Genomic DNA, 19,079 nt, shown 5'->3' with positions numbered 1-19,079 from the left:
GTGTACCCGGACGCCCACCCCCAGACACAAAGAACCACCAACACACCGACACCTGAGGGAGTCCGCCACCGGCAGGGGAAGTGGTGGTGGGTGGAGATAGGCCTCCAAACCTTGGAGGGCCTGAGGTGTCCCCAGAGAGGTGGCGTCTGATACCCAACCTGACATATAGACACAGACATACAGGCACACACAGACACAAACATCCATTCCCACCCTCATGCTCTCATATGCACTCACTCCACACTCAACCAACGTGGAGACAGACATAAAGAGACGCTGTACACACAATCACACTCCCCAAGCGTACTCTACAAACCGGGTCTAGGTACCCTTGCCCCTGGAGGGGGGAATTGCACCCAGACCCAGGTGGTGTTACCCTTTTCCCTGCGGTGGGGGGAGGCAGACCGCCCCGACTCCGCAGCAGCAGGGAGGCCCCACACTCCAGACCGCAGTCGGACGGCCAACTCCTCCTCCTAGCCCTCCCGCTCCAGCAGGCCGCAGAGAATGGGGGTGAGAGAAGACTCCAAACCTCCCTCCACCCGCTCATTGTAGTGTTGATGCATGTGTGTTCTAAGGTGCAATTAAAACCCAGGAGGGGTGCTTTTCTACATAGAGAACTTTAATACTTTAATTCATTTTTTCATGATGAAACTTCCACATTGGTAAAATTATAAATGAAGGACTTTCACTTGTTGCAGTTTTAAGTTTTGTTGCTTAGACCAAGAATGGAAAGCATTCCTTAAATGAAGTTCACAGACTGTGTGGAAATGTGGAAGTTGAGTGCTGGAACATTGTTACACTGTTACAGTATTAAATCAGTGTGTTTCATCAGAGTTATCAGTGGGTGCTTGAACCTCAACCTGTTTCCACGCTTGGCCACTCTGTGTTCACGTGACTGGACGACACATCGCACAGAGTAGCTAGTTTCACTCATCAATTCTCTTATTGTTCATATTCAACAGCAGTCACTGCTCGTTTGAGAGAAGAATATGAAGAACCCAAATGTGTCAGTGGGAATATTACTATCAAACTGATGCACACTACGTGTTCATAACAGCTGGTTTATATTTAAATAACTTTAGCAATTTATTTCTCAAATGATTTTATTATCTCTGGGCTCTCTGACATGTACTCTGCTACATGTACTGCAGACAGTGCTGAGAACAATACAGTCAGAGCCCCCTGCTGGGCAAACTTTGTAATTAAACAAGCCAAAGCATCCTTTTCTGAATCTGTTCTGTATATATGTGTTGTCACCAAAGGACGCTCCTGTCTCGGTAAAGTGCAGCAATGACCACTTGCTCATTGCTGCAAGTGTATCCAACACAGGAGCTTCCTGTTTAATAAATGGAAATACCCTTTTTGAATACAAGCACGCTCATCCACACAGGTGTGTACACAGGTGTTCACTGTTCACAGACACAAACTAACACAAACCTGGCTGCTACCTCAAAGTAAATTGTGTGCTGTCGATCCTGCGTGCTGCACAACAACTTTCAATATTTAGTATTTACTGTTATTCACACTTAGCTAGATTAATGCGATGGTGTTGTGTTTATTATGTTGCTCTCTTTTTTTGCTTGTTTTCTTTTTTTTTTCTCTCAACAGGTGATCCGGGAGGTTTTTTTCTTTCTCTTTTTAAGTGCCCTTTCTCACAGTCCCTCTTCCCCTCTCTTTTTCTTTCTTTCTTCCTTTCCTGTCCCACAGCCATGTCTGTCCCGTCTGTAACAACTGAAAATAAAATAAATAACAACAAAAATGGTTGATCAAATGGACCGATACGGCATGATGATGATCCATTTGATTGATTGATTGATTGGTAATTTATTTCAACATGTGAACAATATACAAGTACACTTAGAAAAGAAAATAAGAGAGAAAAAAAGTAGTATACAAAATACATACAAAAAACCTTCTGATTAATTTACATGTTGAAAGGGAAGAAGTAAACACTTATTTAATCCCACCCCTTTGCCATAAATTATCAGTTAATATTTAGTCAGCTTCCTTACTGATAACATTTGTAATAAAAACAGTGAACAGATTTCTGATATAATATATACTGTAATATCACATCATAAATTTTTTTTTTTTTTAAATAGAGACATTCACTTAATTTCAATATTTTCCTTTTCTTTATAGTTGGAGAAGATCATATTTTTATAACTCTTTTTGAACAGTTTTATGTTTGGACGTTGCTTTAATTCCATATTCAGACTGTTCCACAGTTTCACTCCATGCACAGAAACACAAAAGCTCTTTCTTGTAGTACGTACCTTCATTGTTTTGAAGTTACAAAAACCCCTTAAATTATAACTTCCTTCTTTCAAAAAAAACATACTCTGAATATTACCTGGCAGTTCTTTATTTTTTGCTTTGAATAGAATTTATGCTGTTTGGAATTTCACTAGCTCGCCAATTTTCAATATTTCAGACTGTAAAAATAGTGAGTTTGTATGTTCCCTATAACCTGCATTGTGGATGATTCGAATTGCTTTTTTTTGAAGAGTAAAAAGGGAATGTAATGTGGTTTTATAGTTATTGCTATTTTCATTCTGTCTGGAAATCGACCAGTTTGAAATGATAAATTACAGATGTATGTAAACGGTTTTATAATAGCCTCAATGACTCTCTCAACCACTATCATATCAATATCGTGATGATGATTGATAAAGTAAATCTGTCGGGTATCTTTGTTGGCCTTCAGACAACAATTCTGACGGCTAAAGAACCAAACGGGACAGGCAAAACAAACAAACAAACAAACAAACAAACAAACAAACAAACAAACAAACAAACAAACAAACAAACAAACAAACAAACAAACAAACAAACAAACAAACAAACAAAGGAAATACAAAAAACCTTCTGTAATTGTTAAGTTAGCTCACATGTGTAAAGTGATGACATCACATCACAACAATATATCAGTTATCACATGCAACACCGTGGAGTTCATTGATCCAGGGACTCGCGTCTAATTAGGTGCTGATGTTTTGTGTTTGTGCAGATGTAGATGAGTGCGCAGAGGACTCAGACGACTGCCACATCGACGCCCTCTGCCAGAACACAGCCAAATCCTACAACTGCATCTGCAAGCCTGGATACAAGGGAGATGGGAAACAGTGCGAGGGTGAGTGCTACGTTTCCTTCGGTTCATCCCAGTGAAAGCACAATCAGTAATGGCTGGGATTTACGCAGGAATGTACCAGTTGTTATAGAATATGAACGCAAAGCACATCTTCATGTTACTCCTCTTTGAGAGTGAGAGCACATCCAGAAGCAATAGGTTGAGACAAACAGCTTTAAGTCCTTAGTATGCTTTAAACAAGATGCCTGGCAGATCTAGCAATAGCTTGAAACAACCTCTTCATGGAGACGTTGATAGCGTTGGATCACAACCTAAAAACAGACTTTTCTAGCAGTAACACGTCTTTGAAGGAAGAGTAAAACACTATGACTCTTATACAAAGGTGTACAATGCAGCCAGTCTGGTGTTTCTCACACAGAGACTCGCTTGGGCAGGTTGTTAGGTTATTAACAGTTCTTCGAGCAAATTTGGTGATTCATTTTACTTTTTTGTTTTCAAGAATGACAATTTTCCATTTTATAATTTTATAACTTTATTTTTAAAGTCAGTTACTGCTAACTGGGTAGCAGGTTTCCATTGTGAAAGTGTTTGAGGCTATTCCACTGATTTGTCAAAGACGTTGCCTTGCTGTAAGATGTATAACAACTCCATTGTCTTCTGCTTTGGAGATCTGTTGAGAGCAGAAGTGTGGCACTAACCTGCAACAGGAGGGAACAGGTTCATTCTACGCTGATCACAGAGGGACTATGACAATGATGACAGTGTACAAACTTTTCTAATAGCACAGCAAATCTTTGAAAGTCTTTGAAAGAAGACTAAAATACTTGGTTGCTTCTGACTTTTTGACTGTTGTATCAGAGTATGCTCTCCTCACATGAAGGATAGGTGATGTTCATCGTAATTATTGTGAATTTGCTTAGATGTGAGTGCATGAACTGGGCCTCTGATGCAACCGCAGGATGGACAGCTGTTTCACAACCCCCACACCCCACACCCACAGGGTTCTCCTAATTAACGGAGAGAAAGCGACTTATTGAGGGTGTCGGGGTGAGAAGGGGGCGGCACCCGGCTGTGCGTTCACACCTCCACTCCTGCCTGAAAGCACACCACAGCTGGAGCCACAGCCGACTGCACAGATACACTTTCTCCACCTCTCACCCTCTGTTAGGTCTAGGCTGTCACACATTTATTTAAACGTGCTCACAGGACCACTGTGATCATCTAATCTTTCCCACACTGGTTTAATTTAAGTATATTTCTATTTCCTGTTTTATCGCCTCAGATCTGGTTATAATAAATGACATTTTCAGCTGACTATGAAATAGTCATCATTCCCAACAGCAATGATAATTCACCAATCAGAACTAGAGTCTAGGAACATGACAGGATCGCTGTGGCTGATCTGTAACTCACTGAGTTGGATAGCCACTTTAACTAGATTATGTAAACCAGGTCTAATCAGCTTGTTCAAGCTAAATTGCAGCTTTTTCATTCAGGTCCTCAGTGTGGGAATTTTTCATGGGTTTTCAATAGGCAGTTGTTCTGTAACATCGGTCCAGTCTTTGTGTTTTCAGTTTTCTTTTCTTTTTTAACTTCTCTTGTTAGACGCCTGCTAGCTCTGTGAGCTACTAGCTAGCTAACATTATGTGAAATTCCAGTGAGAAGTGACTGACTGAAAAAAATAATGCATCCAAGGAATGCTATGGAAAAACCCTCTAATCTCTAGTTGGAGAAACTCTTTGTCTTTCTGGCTTTGTGGGGTTTTTCAAACTTCAAATAGAAACTTTAATATTTAGTTCAAATCCAACAGTTCCCAGACAGGATGTGATGCAGTACATATAGAGGAGAATTATTATTAATCCACAAGAGCTAGCTTAACTTTTTAAAATAAAATGCTACAACATCTACTGTCAGTAGAACATCTTCCACTTTTTACAGTGAGTTTAAAGCACAACAACAACAACTTGCCATTTGATCTTTCCATGAACTCTCTTCTCTACTATCAGCATGTGCTCTTATCTCACAATGATGTCATTTTTGGATGAACTGACCCTTTAGACATGCATAATTACTGACTGTGCACACTAATGTCTCAGAATACACGCGGATCTGTCTCTGTTTCTGTTTGCATAGACAGGGTGATTTATTACACTTGACACTCAGTCTTTCTAAACCATGTGTGCTGAATGACAACAGCTTCTCTCTCTCCTCTGAGAGGAGACGGCAGGAGGCTCCAGACTTTTCAAGGTTATGATGTCCCTCCGTAATGTTGCTGTCTGAGCAGATCTGTCCCATCAGCCACAGATACCTTTGAATCAGTGTGAGCATGTTTGTGAAGTGCACTATGGATGGACCTTGAATGTCAGCTAAGACATCACTGTTCACTGTGTACGTGTCATGCACTGTCCTCCCTTTGCCTCATGACTGTACATTCAGGTCTTTTAAACTCTTCACTGGCAATGAAGCAACAGCTCATGACAGAGACGCCAAATGAAGACAGATGGTGGATGGGAGTTGACCCTTGACCCTGGTGATTAGATATGGTCGCTGTAATTGGCCGGCTGTGTTTTCCATCAACAGGCATTACAGCCCACTTTGCTGGCCAGCGCCATTAGTGGCTCTGCTATTCCTGGAAGCACCTGGAAGCAGCAGAGTCTCTGTGCTTGCTCTCCGCAGCTCTAAGGTCATCTCTGTGTCTTTATTATCAGCATCACTCCATATCAGTGGATGATCACTCAGCAGTGTAGTGAAACATTCAGAGGATCATGAAAAACTGTGTCAAAAGAAGTGCTTATAAGAGACATTTTACTCCCCATTTCTTAAAAGTGCATTGACCGAGAAATTTATGATAGCCCAGACTGCTGCTCTCATTTGTCATCTTTCCCAGGTCCAGAGCACCTGTGTTTCAGAGACCTCCAGATGCACTCTTCATGCTTTGTAAATAGACACGTCTTAAGAACCAAATAAACCGTGGCCTGTACTGAAAGTAAGGGCGATGCTGTAGAAGCACTGGCACAAAAGACAGTTATGTGTATAGTGTCAAGTCTGATTTCTGAAGACTTCCATCTTTGCTTTTTGAAACTGGAGGTAATGGTCATGGGGTGGATCTGACCAAATCAAACTAATAAACATCTTAGCACAACGTAAGGAGGATGTGGGGTGATGGAGGGCGTTATGGTGACATCAGCATTGGCAAACATTGGGGGTTATAATGACCAATAAGACTGCATGCAACCACAGTGTCAGTGTTTGCCCAAGTGATTTTATTAGTATGTTTCCTGTGCATAACTACCGTTTTCTGATGTTAACTCCAGTAAACAGATTGAAATATAATTGGCAACTACTGAAATGTTGCTGTGATGCAGGCTTTGTTGTTGCAGAGTGGCTGAGCTCTTTAACACGTCTGCTTTGCTGGTAAACACCTCTCCATTGCATTGAATCACTACAGACAGTAAGTCCAATGTAAAGAAAATTCTGGGTTCCTGAAGTTGTTCATTAGCTGTTATTGCAACACAGCAGTGTGCTGTGTCTGCATCAGGGAGTGCTTTCGTTATCCACTTCATGTCTTGATATACTATAAGACAAAACTGACCTCCTCAGCAAAGTCACCAGCAGCATTTTGTAACTCACAGAAAACACTGAAGAACCTGAAACTTCTAAGCAATGAGTAGAGCTCTCATTCTGTACAGGGGCGTTTTGCTCGCATGGTTTTTCTTGCCCCATTGGAAGGAATCATTCTCCTTTAGCTGAATGAGTGTGAATCATATGCTACTGGCTTTACAGTAGTTTATATATATAATATATAATGCCCTTTGTATCATATATGATAGACCTCTATCTCAGCAACATGATCAATACTTGCCATAATTTCAAAATGTTATGGACAAAACCTTTTTGCCTAAAATTAACGTTGTTAAGAAAAGTTGCCAAAAATGCCCAAAGTATCAAATGTGATATAAAAATATATAATAAATATATATTAAAAATATAATAAATATGTCATACACAACATGATATAGCGAAAAAATGTTTGTGGATCTTGTGGTAAGGGTTAATAAACATCAGAATGTTCTGGATATTTTTTGATGGGTTGGATCTTACAGGGGAGATTTTACACTGATGCACTCTGAACACCAAACGATGGCGTGAGATCGTAGTGAAAGAATTGTGTTTTGTTCCTGTAGCAGAGTTCAAGATGCTTGGAGAACAAATGCCAAGGTACGCTGAAGCTTTTCTGGCAGCATGTGGTAGCCCAGCATGTTTGTCCTTCGTGTCTATAAACTTCATGACAGTTGTGGATCAATGTAAGGGGCCGAGGAGTTCTCCGAGCATTTGCTTGGTATGTCTCTCCTGACAGTGTGGCTCCGCATGGCATCGTCTTTTAAAGTGAACTATCAGCTTTACTTTTCTGGACATAAGTAAGAAGCAACATGTCACATTTGCATTAGATGGTAGAGAACCTTTTTTGTGCTTTCTCTACCATCAAAACACCTGGATGAGGATCTGACATCTGTGCTGCGAACACATCGAGCTTGACCTCACGTCCAAAGTTCTTGAGAACTTTGATGTTTCTTGATAAAAAAACACCTGCAGATATTTTACTGGAAAATTCTTTAGTTTTGAGAAAGTTTGTCAAGCAATAAACAAGTGTCCAAAGAAATCAACAATGTAGACTGATTTGGTTTTTTCACACCAAAACAATTGCAAAATCTTGAAGGTCTGGCTCATATTCAAGGTTGAAAGAGTTTGTATGGTCAAAAGTTCAGCTAAATATTGAAAATCAGTGTCAATACATGTAAAGAAACAACAAAGCCATAGATTATGTTGATGATGACATAACTACAACGCAATTTCGAGGTTCCAGAGGGAGTTGGCCTGTGCAGCTCCATTAGAAACCTCTCACTCTCTTGTGCTTTTGTCATGGCTGGGACTCGAGCTCTGGTGACCACGGGAGATGATCTGTGTGCTCAGTCTACCTTCGCGACATGTTGCACTAGAAATGAGCATTTCCAGGCCATATTTATCTTCACAAGGTTCAAATCCTACACACACGGATGCTCTCTTATTATCTCCTAACTTGAATTCTCCTCCCATCAGTACTGTGCCCCCACTAGAGTGATTGTCTAAAATGAGTGTGCCGACAACGCTCGCCACGGAAATTTGATATAGTGATTATGAGCGTTGCCCTGTCTGTAGACGCTTCCATTAGCTGATACAGTTAGCTTGTTATGGAAAAATGTGAACTTTTATCCCTGTGCTGTAAAATGAAGAGTATGTGGGGCGAGCTGCTCGAGCCTGCGTAACTGCACATGTGCTTGTGTGAGTGTGTGCATATGCAGAACGGGGCTAGAGCCGCAAAATGTAGTAGTATTGTGCACAGGTTTCCCAAGCTGAAACTGAAAACATTCCCGGTGCTTAAAAGCAGGAGCACTGGGAATAAAAGAAACTTGGATTTCATAGTTCAGGGAAGAGAAACTCCACAAGATTAGTGAAGGTATTCCAATTCAAAAGAACCCTCCTAAAATGACAAAGATGCCTGTTATTTCTTTGTTTTATATCATGCACCATTCCTTCATCTTTTATGGAAAGGTTAGCTCCATTTCAGCATGTGATGATCCAGGGAGTGAGTGACCTGGCTGCTGCAGAGCTGTGGGTTGTCTGCAAAGCCACCCTGTGGTTACCCGACACTTGTCACTTACAGGGTAACTGGTTTTTCCCAGTTGCCAGGAGGTTTCTGTTGTACACGTAACAACAGCGCATATTGAGATCTTGGTAAACAATGTGCACATTTGACTATTGGAGTAAGTGACAGCTGCCTTGCATCGTTGCCTGTTTCAAAACCTACACCACCCTGTCACGTACCTTTAGGTTAAGCCTAATTCTAACCACATTCTTCTGCTCTAAGAAATAAATCCCAAAATGACACGAGGAGAAGCTTGACGCTGGATTCCAGAGTGACGCGGTAATGACGAACACCCAGAGAAAGAGAGAAAAAGTGCATCTCATGGGAGGAATGGATGATGAGGGAGACAGAGCAGGTGGGAGGGCATGAAGACGAAATGGCAGAGAGATACTAGGCCATTGTCTGCCTGGTGTCTGCACCTCCGTCATCAGTCAGCCTCTCCTCACTGGCTACCTACAGACACACATAGATGATATAACTCAGCTCACACACTCACAGAAATCCATCCCACCCATCGCTGAGTGTGTTGCTGCACCTCCCGCTCTCGCTTGTCTGTCTTTCTGACACTTCCTTGCACACTCTGAGTGGAGCAGGTCAGATTCACCAAGGCTCCAGTTTTATATATAGATAACGAGGCCTTAAGGCAACATCTACAGCCTGCTTCTTGGCAATTAGTAATGCCACTCAGAAAAAGTGCAGAAGGAGGAAAGAAATGCCACACAGACTGTTACCGGCCTTAGCCTTCAGTCCATCTCACTCTATACAGAGTTGAAAGACAAAGCCCCGATGACATAAGCGGTCTTGACTTGGCAACCACACAGCTGCTTTGTGGCTCTGTATCCAACCACAGTCTCAGCCTGAGCGATAGACTGTGACATGTTATGGTTTCCAAACAAAGTACAAACTTTATGTTTCGTTTTCTCTGTCACCCAGACTCATGGATAAGCTCGCATTCATTTTGGGGGATGAAAACCTAAATCAGTATGTAGCGGTAAAGACTTTAGTTGGTTTTAGAGCAGCTGTCAATCAGATGTCCACTAAATACAGCCTCCATATGATATGGTAACTGGTAACTGTTTGGGATGTCGCAGTTTACTACATGATTGCTTGCTATACTGTTGTAATACATTCATGCCTCTTTGTTTTTGGTCCTCACCTGGGAAGTAGAAGTCTAAAAGAAGCTTCAGACTTACAATAAGCAAGCTGTGATAAAACACGTGACACGAACCATAAGTTTGCATATATCACGCTGACTTATCTGCCAGCTACTTGCAAACAAACAATGGAACTGTGTGACGCTAACGGTGTACTCTGTGACTTTAAAGGAAAAGTTGTGCCTTTGAAATGTGTGTTTTGTGTTACACAACTTGTACTTGGAAGACAAATGTTTACTTTGAAGATGAAAATGCTCTCGCGTGTTGTGTGAGGTTGTGAAGATTCACTACAACTTGGAGAGTAAATTGTGTTTGTAGAGAAGTGACTGCAGCAGTCTGTGAGTGACCAAAACAATCACATGAGGTTTTTGGGGGCAGCACTCTCGTTGCTGATTTGCTGATTTCCCCAGGCGACAGCCAGACACCACATTATACATTTTCCTCTAGCCATCAGAGGTTGTCAGGCACTAGGCTTGTGTGACCGAGGTTGTGGGTCTGTTTGGCTTCCACTAATGACTGTCTTCACAGGCTTGTTGCTAACTGTACTGTTTGTTTTGGGCCTGGTGGTAAATTCCCTTAAAGTTGTTTTGTTGGTCTGGTTGTGGCCAGCTGTTATTGACATTTGTTTGCCGTATTAGAAGATGTGGAAAATTCCGACACCAGGAGAAACGCCTGTCTTCTGATGAATCCGAGCTATTTTAGAGGAACAAGCTGGGCTCACACAGCACTTATGTAAGTAACACAAAGTACCTACAGAAGTGTGGTATACATAATCCAGGTGGTTTTAATATGATGGCTGAAGAATGTACAGTTACAATAAAAGCACAGGTAAACTTATGGGTTACTATTCTGTAAGCAGTGGTAGTGAGAGCTTCTTTATTTATGTATTTTTCTGGTCCTAAACCTAAAAAAAGATTGGCCTGACAGGAGAGAGCTTTGTCTACCATCCTACTGTTGGAAAGTCCAGGAACCACAACAGAGCCTGCAGTCTGAAAGTGAAGTACCCTGATGGGACCTGATTTTGTATGAAAATAAAATAATTTAAAATGAAATTCTTAATTCAACACAGAGTCAGTTAAAAGAAGCTTATATGGTCACTCCTGTTAAGGTAGTGCTCTTCTGCAGCATTTCTGATAAACTGAAAGCTTTTCAACTGTTCTTTTATCTGAACTCAGCACCAGTGTTGGTCAAGTTACTTGAAAAAAGTAACCAGTAACTAATTACTGATTACTTCCTCAAAAAAGTAATCCCGTTACTTTACTGATTACTTATTTTCAAAAGTAATTAATTACTTAGTTACTTAGTTACTTAGTTGCTTTTTAAAAACACGATTTACAACCTGAATAGGTAACAAAGTGATAGATCTTTCAGCCCAATTCTACTTTTTCTGCATAATCCATCATACAAAATGTAATCAAATGGAAAAGTCTCTTTTTAAAACTTGTTTATCAGTTTTAATCTTTTAACTTTATGCATCAAGCAAAAATGAAATTATCTGCAACATTCTCTGACTTGAATAAATTAGTTTAACATTTAAACCTATTTTCTGCACATTCCAGCACATAAAATAAAATATTTTTTGTGTTTACACTCAGTCTTTCAAATAGATGCAAGTAAAACACAGCAGAACATAAATAAAGTCAAAGACTCAGCGGTCCTGTTGCTCTATTTTCACCTGTAAAGCAGGAGTGGGGTAGGCGGAGGTTTACCCTGGTGCAGGTGTGCCGCGGTCAGTGGAAGAATCCGCGAGTTTCTCTGTGAGTTTCCCATTACGTCGTAGCTACTCGGTGCTTGCTCGGAAGTTTAGGGGTTTTTTCGCTGTAAAAAGAAGTTTTCTTCCCACGCACAGCGGACACTAATGTTTTTGTCACTTTTTATGGAATCAAACTCAAAGTAAGGTCAGTACTTCCACGCTTTAAACGCTGCACGCTCATACTCTCTCTGCACTCGATATGTGATCCATTGTTGATCTGCACACAGCTGTTGTCACGAACGTCGCACTCGCTTACGTCATGAGACATTCTCGCAAAAAATCACGGTTTTAGTAACGCAGTAACGCAGCGTTCCTACGGGAAAGTAACGGTAATCTAATTACCGTTTTTGCAATAGTAATCCCTTACTTTACTCGTTACTTTAAAAAAAGTAATCAGATTACAGTAACGCGTTACAAGTAACGTTACTGCCCATCTCTGCTCAGCACTAAGTTAAAAAGTCTGAGAAATCAGACAGAAATTCTGATTAAGGCCAGGAGGATGCTAGATAAGAACTAAAACTTGTTTGTGACCTTTCTGGTTAGGGTCCACATGACAGCGAGCCAGGCTTTCAACGAGTTAGATCTTTTCCAGGGTCTTTAGCTGATTAATAGGCTGGAGTGAAAGATTGCTGCCACTCCTCCTCCTTGGCCTGGGTTTCAAGGATTCTGACTGTATGACTCGGCGGTGTTGTTTCATTTAAACTAACGTATTTATCCTGCTGTAGCCAAGTTTCTGTAGGGCACAGTAACTGAATGTGCGGTTTAATTTTTAAAGTATTTACTAAAAAGAACTGAGAGGAGAGAGACCTAATGTTTAATAGTACACATTTAATTCATTTACTCTTTTTGTGGTTGAGACAGGGCTGGACTGGGACAAAAAATCGCCCCGGGCATTTTGACTAGAGACCGGCCCCCCTGGTATTACAGGAAAAGCCATAAAGCCTTTGAATGAAAACAGACGCTGTGGTGACAGTGATGTACACTGTCTTGTTGGTTTATGTATGATTTCTATACATTTTACATCAGATAAAAACTTTGGTTGTAAGATTCAGACAATTATTTTTTAAAAGCAAGATATTTTAAATGAGAATGAGAAAGAAAAGTATTTCTTTGTGCCCCCCTCTCCCTGTTAATGCCCTACCTGCCCCCCCAACACTTTGCTAGACCCGCCCCTGCACAGTTACCAGCTGTCAGCTACCTAAAAAAAGGATCCTGGTGTTATTTATCTCTCAGAAACAGTTCATAACTTCCCTTCAACTCATTCATGTCACCTAAAAGGTAAACCTGTTTCTCCATCACCTGTTCAGCTCTGATGATTCAGTAAGGACATCTCCTGGTTTCATCTTCATGTTTCCCTCTCACCACATATCCAAACTGACATCATGACCAGCAGCTTTACAGCTGTGGCTCCAGCAAACATCAGCTGATACTAGAAATTAATGTTAAATAAATTCTAACAACAGCTGATCAAGCTTAAACTGCTGCTGTTGTTTAGCGCGACATCCGCTGGTTTCCTGTTTCTGGCGCAAAGTGGGCGATAAACAAACGAGAGAGAAAAGCCGATCAGCTGATCACTGATCAGTTTCATGATTGAATGAGAGAAGAAGAGGCAGCTGACAGTGTAAAGACACAGAATAAATCCATCTTTTTGTCTTTTTCATTGTAGCAGAAGTCCGGGATAAACTGTATTCCTTTTCAGCTCAACACGAAACGCGTAATATTTTCTCTGAATACGAGACGATTCAGTTTTTTAGGGGACGGTTGGAAACTCTACTAACTAACCTTATGAACAAAATAAAGTTCAACATCATCATAGCACCACCCAGCTGTAGAAACTCCGTCATGCTAGCTAGCACGCAGTACGAGTTATTATAACTGACAGTAAAAACTCAGCACAACGAAAATAAACTCCACCTAAACTTGAAAAAAAAAAAGGTAAATGGTCTGTATTTGTATAGCGCTTTATTAGTCCCTAAGGACCCCAAAGCACTTTACACGTCCAGTCATCCACCCATTCACACACACATTCACACACTGGTGATGGCAGCTACATTGTAGCCACAGCCACCCTGGGGCGCACTGACAGAGGCGAGGCTTGGTTCATATCTGACCCAGACAGACTGCAGGTCATAACTTCTTACCTGAAGTTCAGTTCACCTGACACTCGGACCGGCGGCCGCCTCGGGTCTCTCCTCCTGCCTCCCCTTCCCTCATCCACCTGCTGGCCTCTGTGGAAGCTCCGTGATGCCACCACCAAACAACGGAGTTATTTTTACACATCGGCCAGCATCTGGCCAATCCACCACCTCTCATTGTTTATACTGTCATAAAAAATAAATAAATAAAAATCATCGGCCCATAAAAACGAAAAATCACCATCGGCCCACCGGGCAAATGTCCGGTATGCCCGATGGCCAGTCCAGCTATGGGTTGAGAGTGTTACATCCTTCTTATTTATGGTTAATTCTTTTTATTTTTTTCTTTTAAATTTCTTGCTGTTTGTATTTTTTATTTTGATGGTGTGGGGATTGGAGTTTGAGGGAATCACAGGACGAGAGAAACTGCAGAGACGTGTGTAGAACTGCAACTATTACTTTGTATGCCACAGTGATGGATACACCAATAAGACTGTCTTTAATGTGCTATTGTTCCCTCTATTTAGGACATTTGAAGGTGTGCAGTGCTGTGAAATTAAAATTTCAATGAAACCTAAAGTAGTGAATGTGTTTTGAAAATGTAGGGAGGAGAACCCACAGACTGGGGTGGCTATAGCTCAGGAGCTAAAGCAGGGCATTACAAGGTTACTGATGTTTGGTATGGACACTGGAGCAGCCCGTCTGCATACCAAATATCTTTGGGCATGATACTAATCCCAAGTTGCTCGGGCAATATACTCCCACGCATCCATCTGAGTGTTAGATAGCAAAAGAGGCAAGTTGTGTAAGTGCTTTAAGTGCTCAGAGTAGAAGAGCACTATATAACAACCCGTCCATTTATACGTGTTTGTGCTAAAATGTAGGAAGTAAAAATAAAAAGTTATCAGAAAAATGCATTCTGAAGTAAAGTAACCTCTGATTTACCTATTTATTAATTCCTGCCATAAAATAGCATTGGTATTCAGTAAACAGAGCATGTAATTATTCAACTTAGAATCCAGACACTAGAAACCTTCAGAGGCCAGTATCCTACCTGAAAGGAAAGCTGCATCCTCCCCCTTTCTCATTTACTCCCTGTGCCCTTCAGAATATAATTCCAGTGTGGGAGTGGGGGTGTAGGTCCATCAGCAAAGGCGCCTAATTCATTTGATGAGACGTGGAGCATAAACATTTCTCTAGTAATTAGAAAATGCGTGCATGTGAGCGGAAGCAGCAGCCACTGAGTCAGTGTTGGGGCACTGCTGTCAGATGTCAGCAACAGCTCAGGGGCAGGAAGTGGCACTGTTTGAGGCAAAGTAGATCCAGTGAAATGCCTTCCTCCTCCTTCTACACAGCTCCCCACCTCCCTCTAATCTCTCTGTCAAACAAACATATGAGCACTTAACGCTTACGCAATAAGCAGAAGTTCAGAAAAGTTGCCACGAATTAGTTGAATTGTGTGGACTGTTATGCATCCATTGTTTCAAATAGTTTGTTCCAGGAAACATGAGCACAGACTGCTCGTCTCTTTGATGCTTCTTTGTTGAATGTGGCAAACTGAAGGAGCTTGTTTTGAACATATGATTCAGTTGTGTAACTGACAAATGGACTGGCACTTACATCCCACCTTTGAGTGCCAACTGAGCACTCAGAGCTCTCTGCTGCAAGTCTCATTCACTCAATCACACACAATCATACAGTGTGTATCTGTGCCTAAGTGCTTTCTAACAGTTGTACACACACTCACATTCCAATCGACGCATTGGGGGAAATCCGAGTTCTGTGCCCAAGGATGCTTCAACCGAAGGAGTCCGGGCCTGATCCACTGACCTTCTAATTGGCTGGTAATCTGCTCTTCCACCTGAGCCACAGCTGCCCACAGGGAGCAAAAAGTGTCACAAAAGCGACTGTGGCTTGACTTTTGTTTACTTGCACACTTTTCTATTGTTCATTGCTGCTAGCTGGCATTTCTTCATACTGTCTCAGTATGTGTGTTTATTCTATGAACTGTACCACTGCCTCTTGTAGCCCACTGATTATTACCACGATGACAAGCATGGTTCAGCACTAACTCAAACCACACTAATGTGTATATATGATTTTATATTATAGACCAGTTTAAGCATCTTGGTGAAACAGAAAATGACGTTACAGAAGGAAGTGTTTAGGAATCACAGCACACACAGTTATTTTGGCCTTTTATGGATACAGACAGTGCAGATAGACGGGGGAACATATGCAGCAAAGGGCTGCAGGTCAGACTCAAACCTGGGCCTACTGCTGTCCAGCCATACGGCATATGGTCACCTGCTCACCCACTGAGCTAAACCAGCATCCCTGACCGCGTGCAGTCACAGGTGGCCGAGTGCTGACTGCAATAACTGCAGAGTTCCAAGCCTCCTCGGCATTAGCATGGGTTTCTGTGGCTAAGCAAAACAATAAAATAAAAATATAATATATCTGTTAGTTTGGTAAAACAGTTTCTTTGTTTTTTGACTGATGTTCATGGAAAAGCATTTTTTGTGAGACTCTAAATGTGTCAAGACTGTCAAGTTCTGAATTTTTATTGTAAATAGCTGTGCTGGTTTTTCTAAAACGTACGTCTGACATATGCCCCCCATACGATTATAAAGAAAAAGACTAAACAGTAAAAAGTGAACTTTAACATACATCAGAGAGTACTGAGGAGTTCCTGAGCATCATGCACTCTGAACTTTGCTCAGCATGTATCTGGGGGTAGTGATGTTGCCAGTCATACTTTGGACTCTGTCTTCACTCATGGCGTTACTATTGACCGTGTGAACATAAGTGAAGTTGTTCTCAGTGACCATAAGTCAGTCTCCTTTAATGTTTCCTGTAACTCAGAGTCTTTTTCTGAAGTTTGTCTTTAGCGCAGCCACTTTATCGATAACTGTTTTCTTCTTTTTGATAATGTGGAGCTCCTTGTTAACTTCTTACAAACTATCCAGCTGTCAGTTCCCACTCACTCTGGTTAAATAATCAAACTCACAGCCTTCACGCTTATAATGATGCATGAAAGAGGCTAGATACTTTTATTTCCACAATCGCATAAATTGTCATAAGAATAATCCAAGGATTTATGTGATACTATCAAAGGTGTTTCTTCTACAACTCAACATGCTGTGTTACATGCTGATGACGCTTTTAACACATTTCTTAATCAGTTTGTAAATAAGGTGATGGACTTCCATCCATCCATCCATTCGCTTCCGCTTATCCTCTCCAGGGCGGGGGGCACTGGAGCCTATCCCAGCTGTCATAGGGTGAGAGGCGGGGTACACCCTGGGCAGGTCGCCAGTCTGTCACAGGGCCAAGGTGATGGACTTGAAATCTAAAATGAAACCTTTATCCTTAGACATATTAGCCATCTGTCCTGTCTGGGACTCGCACCAGCTTTGGTCCTACATTGGCGTCTGATGCAGAGAGTTGTTCTATAATCTATAATCATTCTGCTTGATCTCAGTGCATCCTTTGATGTCTTATTTCTTTCTTACATGCTTCCTTTAGCTAGCATTCTTCAATCTTTTAATGGCATTCCTTATCATTTTAATGCCGATGATATTCAGCTGCATATGTCTTCTAACCCTCATGTCTACGGCCACTGCTTGACTCAGGTTACTAAAGAAACCCAACAATTACCCTTTTTTTTTAAATACCAACAAGACTGAGATTATTGCTCCTCCTGAGTTACAGTCGGGCTCTTGCGTCTTTTTGCAAGACTGCTAAGTCCTGCATTTGAAATCTTGTTATATAAATCCTGTCTTCCTTCTCTCACCCCAACCAATCACAGCAGATGGCCCCGCCCCTCCCTGAGCCTGGTTCTGCCGGAGGTTTCTTCCTGTTAAAAGAGAGTTTTTCCTTCCCACTGTCGCCAAAGTGCTGCTCATAGGGGGTCATATGATTGCTGGGTTTTCTCTGTGTGTGTTATTGTAGGGTCTACATTACAATATAAAGCACCTTGAAATGGCTGTTGTTGTGATTTGTTGCTGTATAAATAAAACTAAATTGAATTGAATTAAATATTTGATTCTTCTCTGCACTTCGACTCACATATAAAATCGTTGTCTCTTGTGTTAATTAGAGCACTAGGCTCCAGATTATCTCAGCTACTGCTTCTTCATTCACAGGCTCAGATTCAGTTAGTTGTTCCCTGTACGAGACTAAAGAGTACAGGGAACAGATCCCTTCTGTCTGCAACACCAAGGCTGTGGAACATTTTACATTTTGCTGACTCTGTAGATTCTTTAAAAAATAGCTGAAAAGTTAATTGTTTAAACAAGCTTAGTGTTGAAAATGTTTATTTATTTATTATTTATGCATTTTAAAACTACCTGTTTATAGTATTATGTCTTATTGTATCCTTTTATTGGCTATTACGGCGCTTGATGCTGTTATTTATTTTACCCACTTGTGTACACTGCTTTGTGAGCGTTTGTAGTGTTTCTTTTAGTAAGCTCAGTTTGGCAGCAGGTACGAGTCCCGGGCTCAGCACAGCATCTGCATGTGTAGTTGACTCAAGTTATAATGGTAAGCTAGCATTGTGCATGATGTTCTGCATTATTTGCATCTATTTAACTAGATCGGAAACATAAACTCAACCTTAATTATCAACAAGAGTGAATCAGAAACGATTGCAGCTCCTGCTCCCACTTTACTTTGTGTCATTATGCCCATGAGATATTGCATACTGCGCTTTTAAAAGCCCATAAAGACGTGTATTCAAATATGGCCATCTTAACATAATCCACGATACAGACTCGGTCCGGCTGTTTGAAACAGTACAGACACCAATTAGTCACCCGCAGCTTTTCACTCACACGCAGCGCTGAGGCTGTTTCTCCCTATATGCAACGTTAGTTGTAGCCCTTACCTTCCCCTTTGTCTCTGACAGATGAAAAGCAGACGACAAAGGAGGTGCCACATCGTGTTGAACCACACCATCTGAGCTGGCAGCACAGCAAAGTGTCCAAACAACCTTTCCCCAAACAGACGCCCATTCAAGCTCAGTGTAATTAGTTGCAAATGCCTTTTAGGATGAGCCAGTGATGGCCGTGAGGAGCTTGTATACACAAAGCTCATGCTCTTTAAATGAGTGATTTTTTCCCCCATTTTTTGTTACATTTTCTTTCATTTTAAAATGAACTCAATCTGTTGGTGCTCACGTGTAGCTCAATTAAAGTACTTTGGTCACTTTAAAGTTTTTAAACAGGGCTCTGGTTACCTTTTCCTATAACAGGACTGA

At 41.3% G+C, this 19,079-nt stretch overlaps 1 protein-coding gene across 3 annotated transcripts in view; it reads left to right on the top strand.

Moving 5' to 3' along the window:
• Positions 1–19,079, top strand: part of scube1 (signal peptide, CUB domain, EGF-like 1) — a 126,697-nt gene that overhangs the window by 3,675 nt on the left and 103,943 nt on the right. For 2 of the 3 annotated variants that reach the window (XM_080887400.1, XM_080887399.1), the window contains exon 2: positions 3,011–3,133. In XM_080887400.1, the coding sequence (XP_080743526.1) occupies positions 3,011–3,133 (123 nt within the window). Of the gene's footprint in view, positions 1–3,010; positions 3,134–10,435; positions 10,661–19,079 lie in introns of those variants that run through there. The other variant, XM_080887401.1, reaches the window with a different exon arrangement.

The sequence above is a fragment of the Rhamphochromis sp. 'chilingali' genome (genome assembly GCF_963969265.1).
Source record: "Rhamphochromis sp. 'chilingali' genome assembly, chromosome: 7".
NCBI lineage: Eukaryota > Metazoa > Chordata > Actinopteri > Cichliformes > Cichlidae > Rhamphochromis > Rhamphochromis sp. 'chilingali'.
Note: the sequence above shows the minus strand (reverse complement) of the source record. Positions and strands in the feature narration are given on the sequence as shown.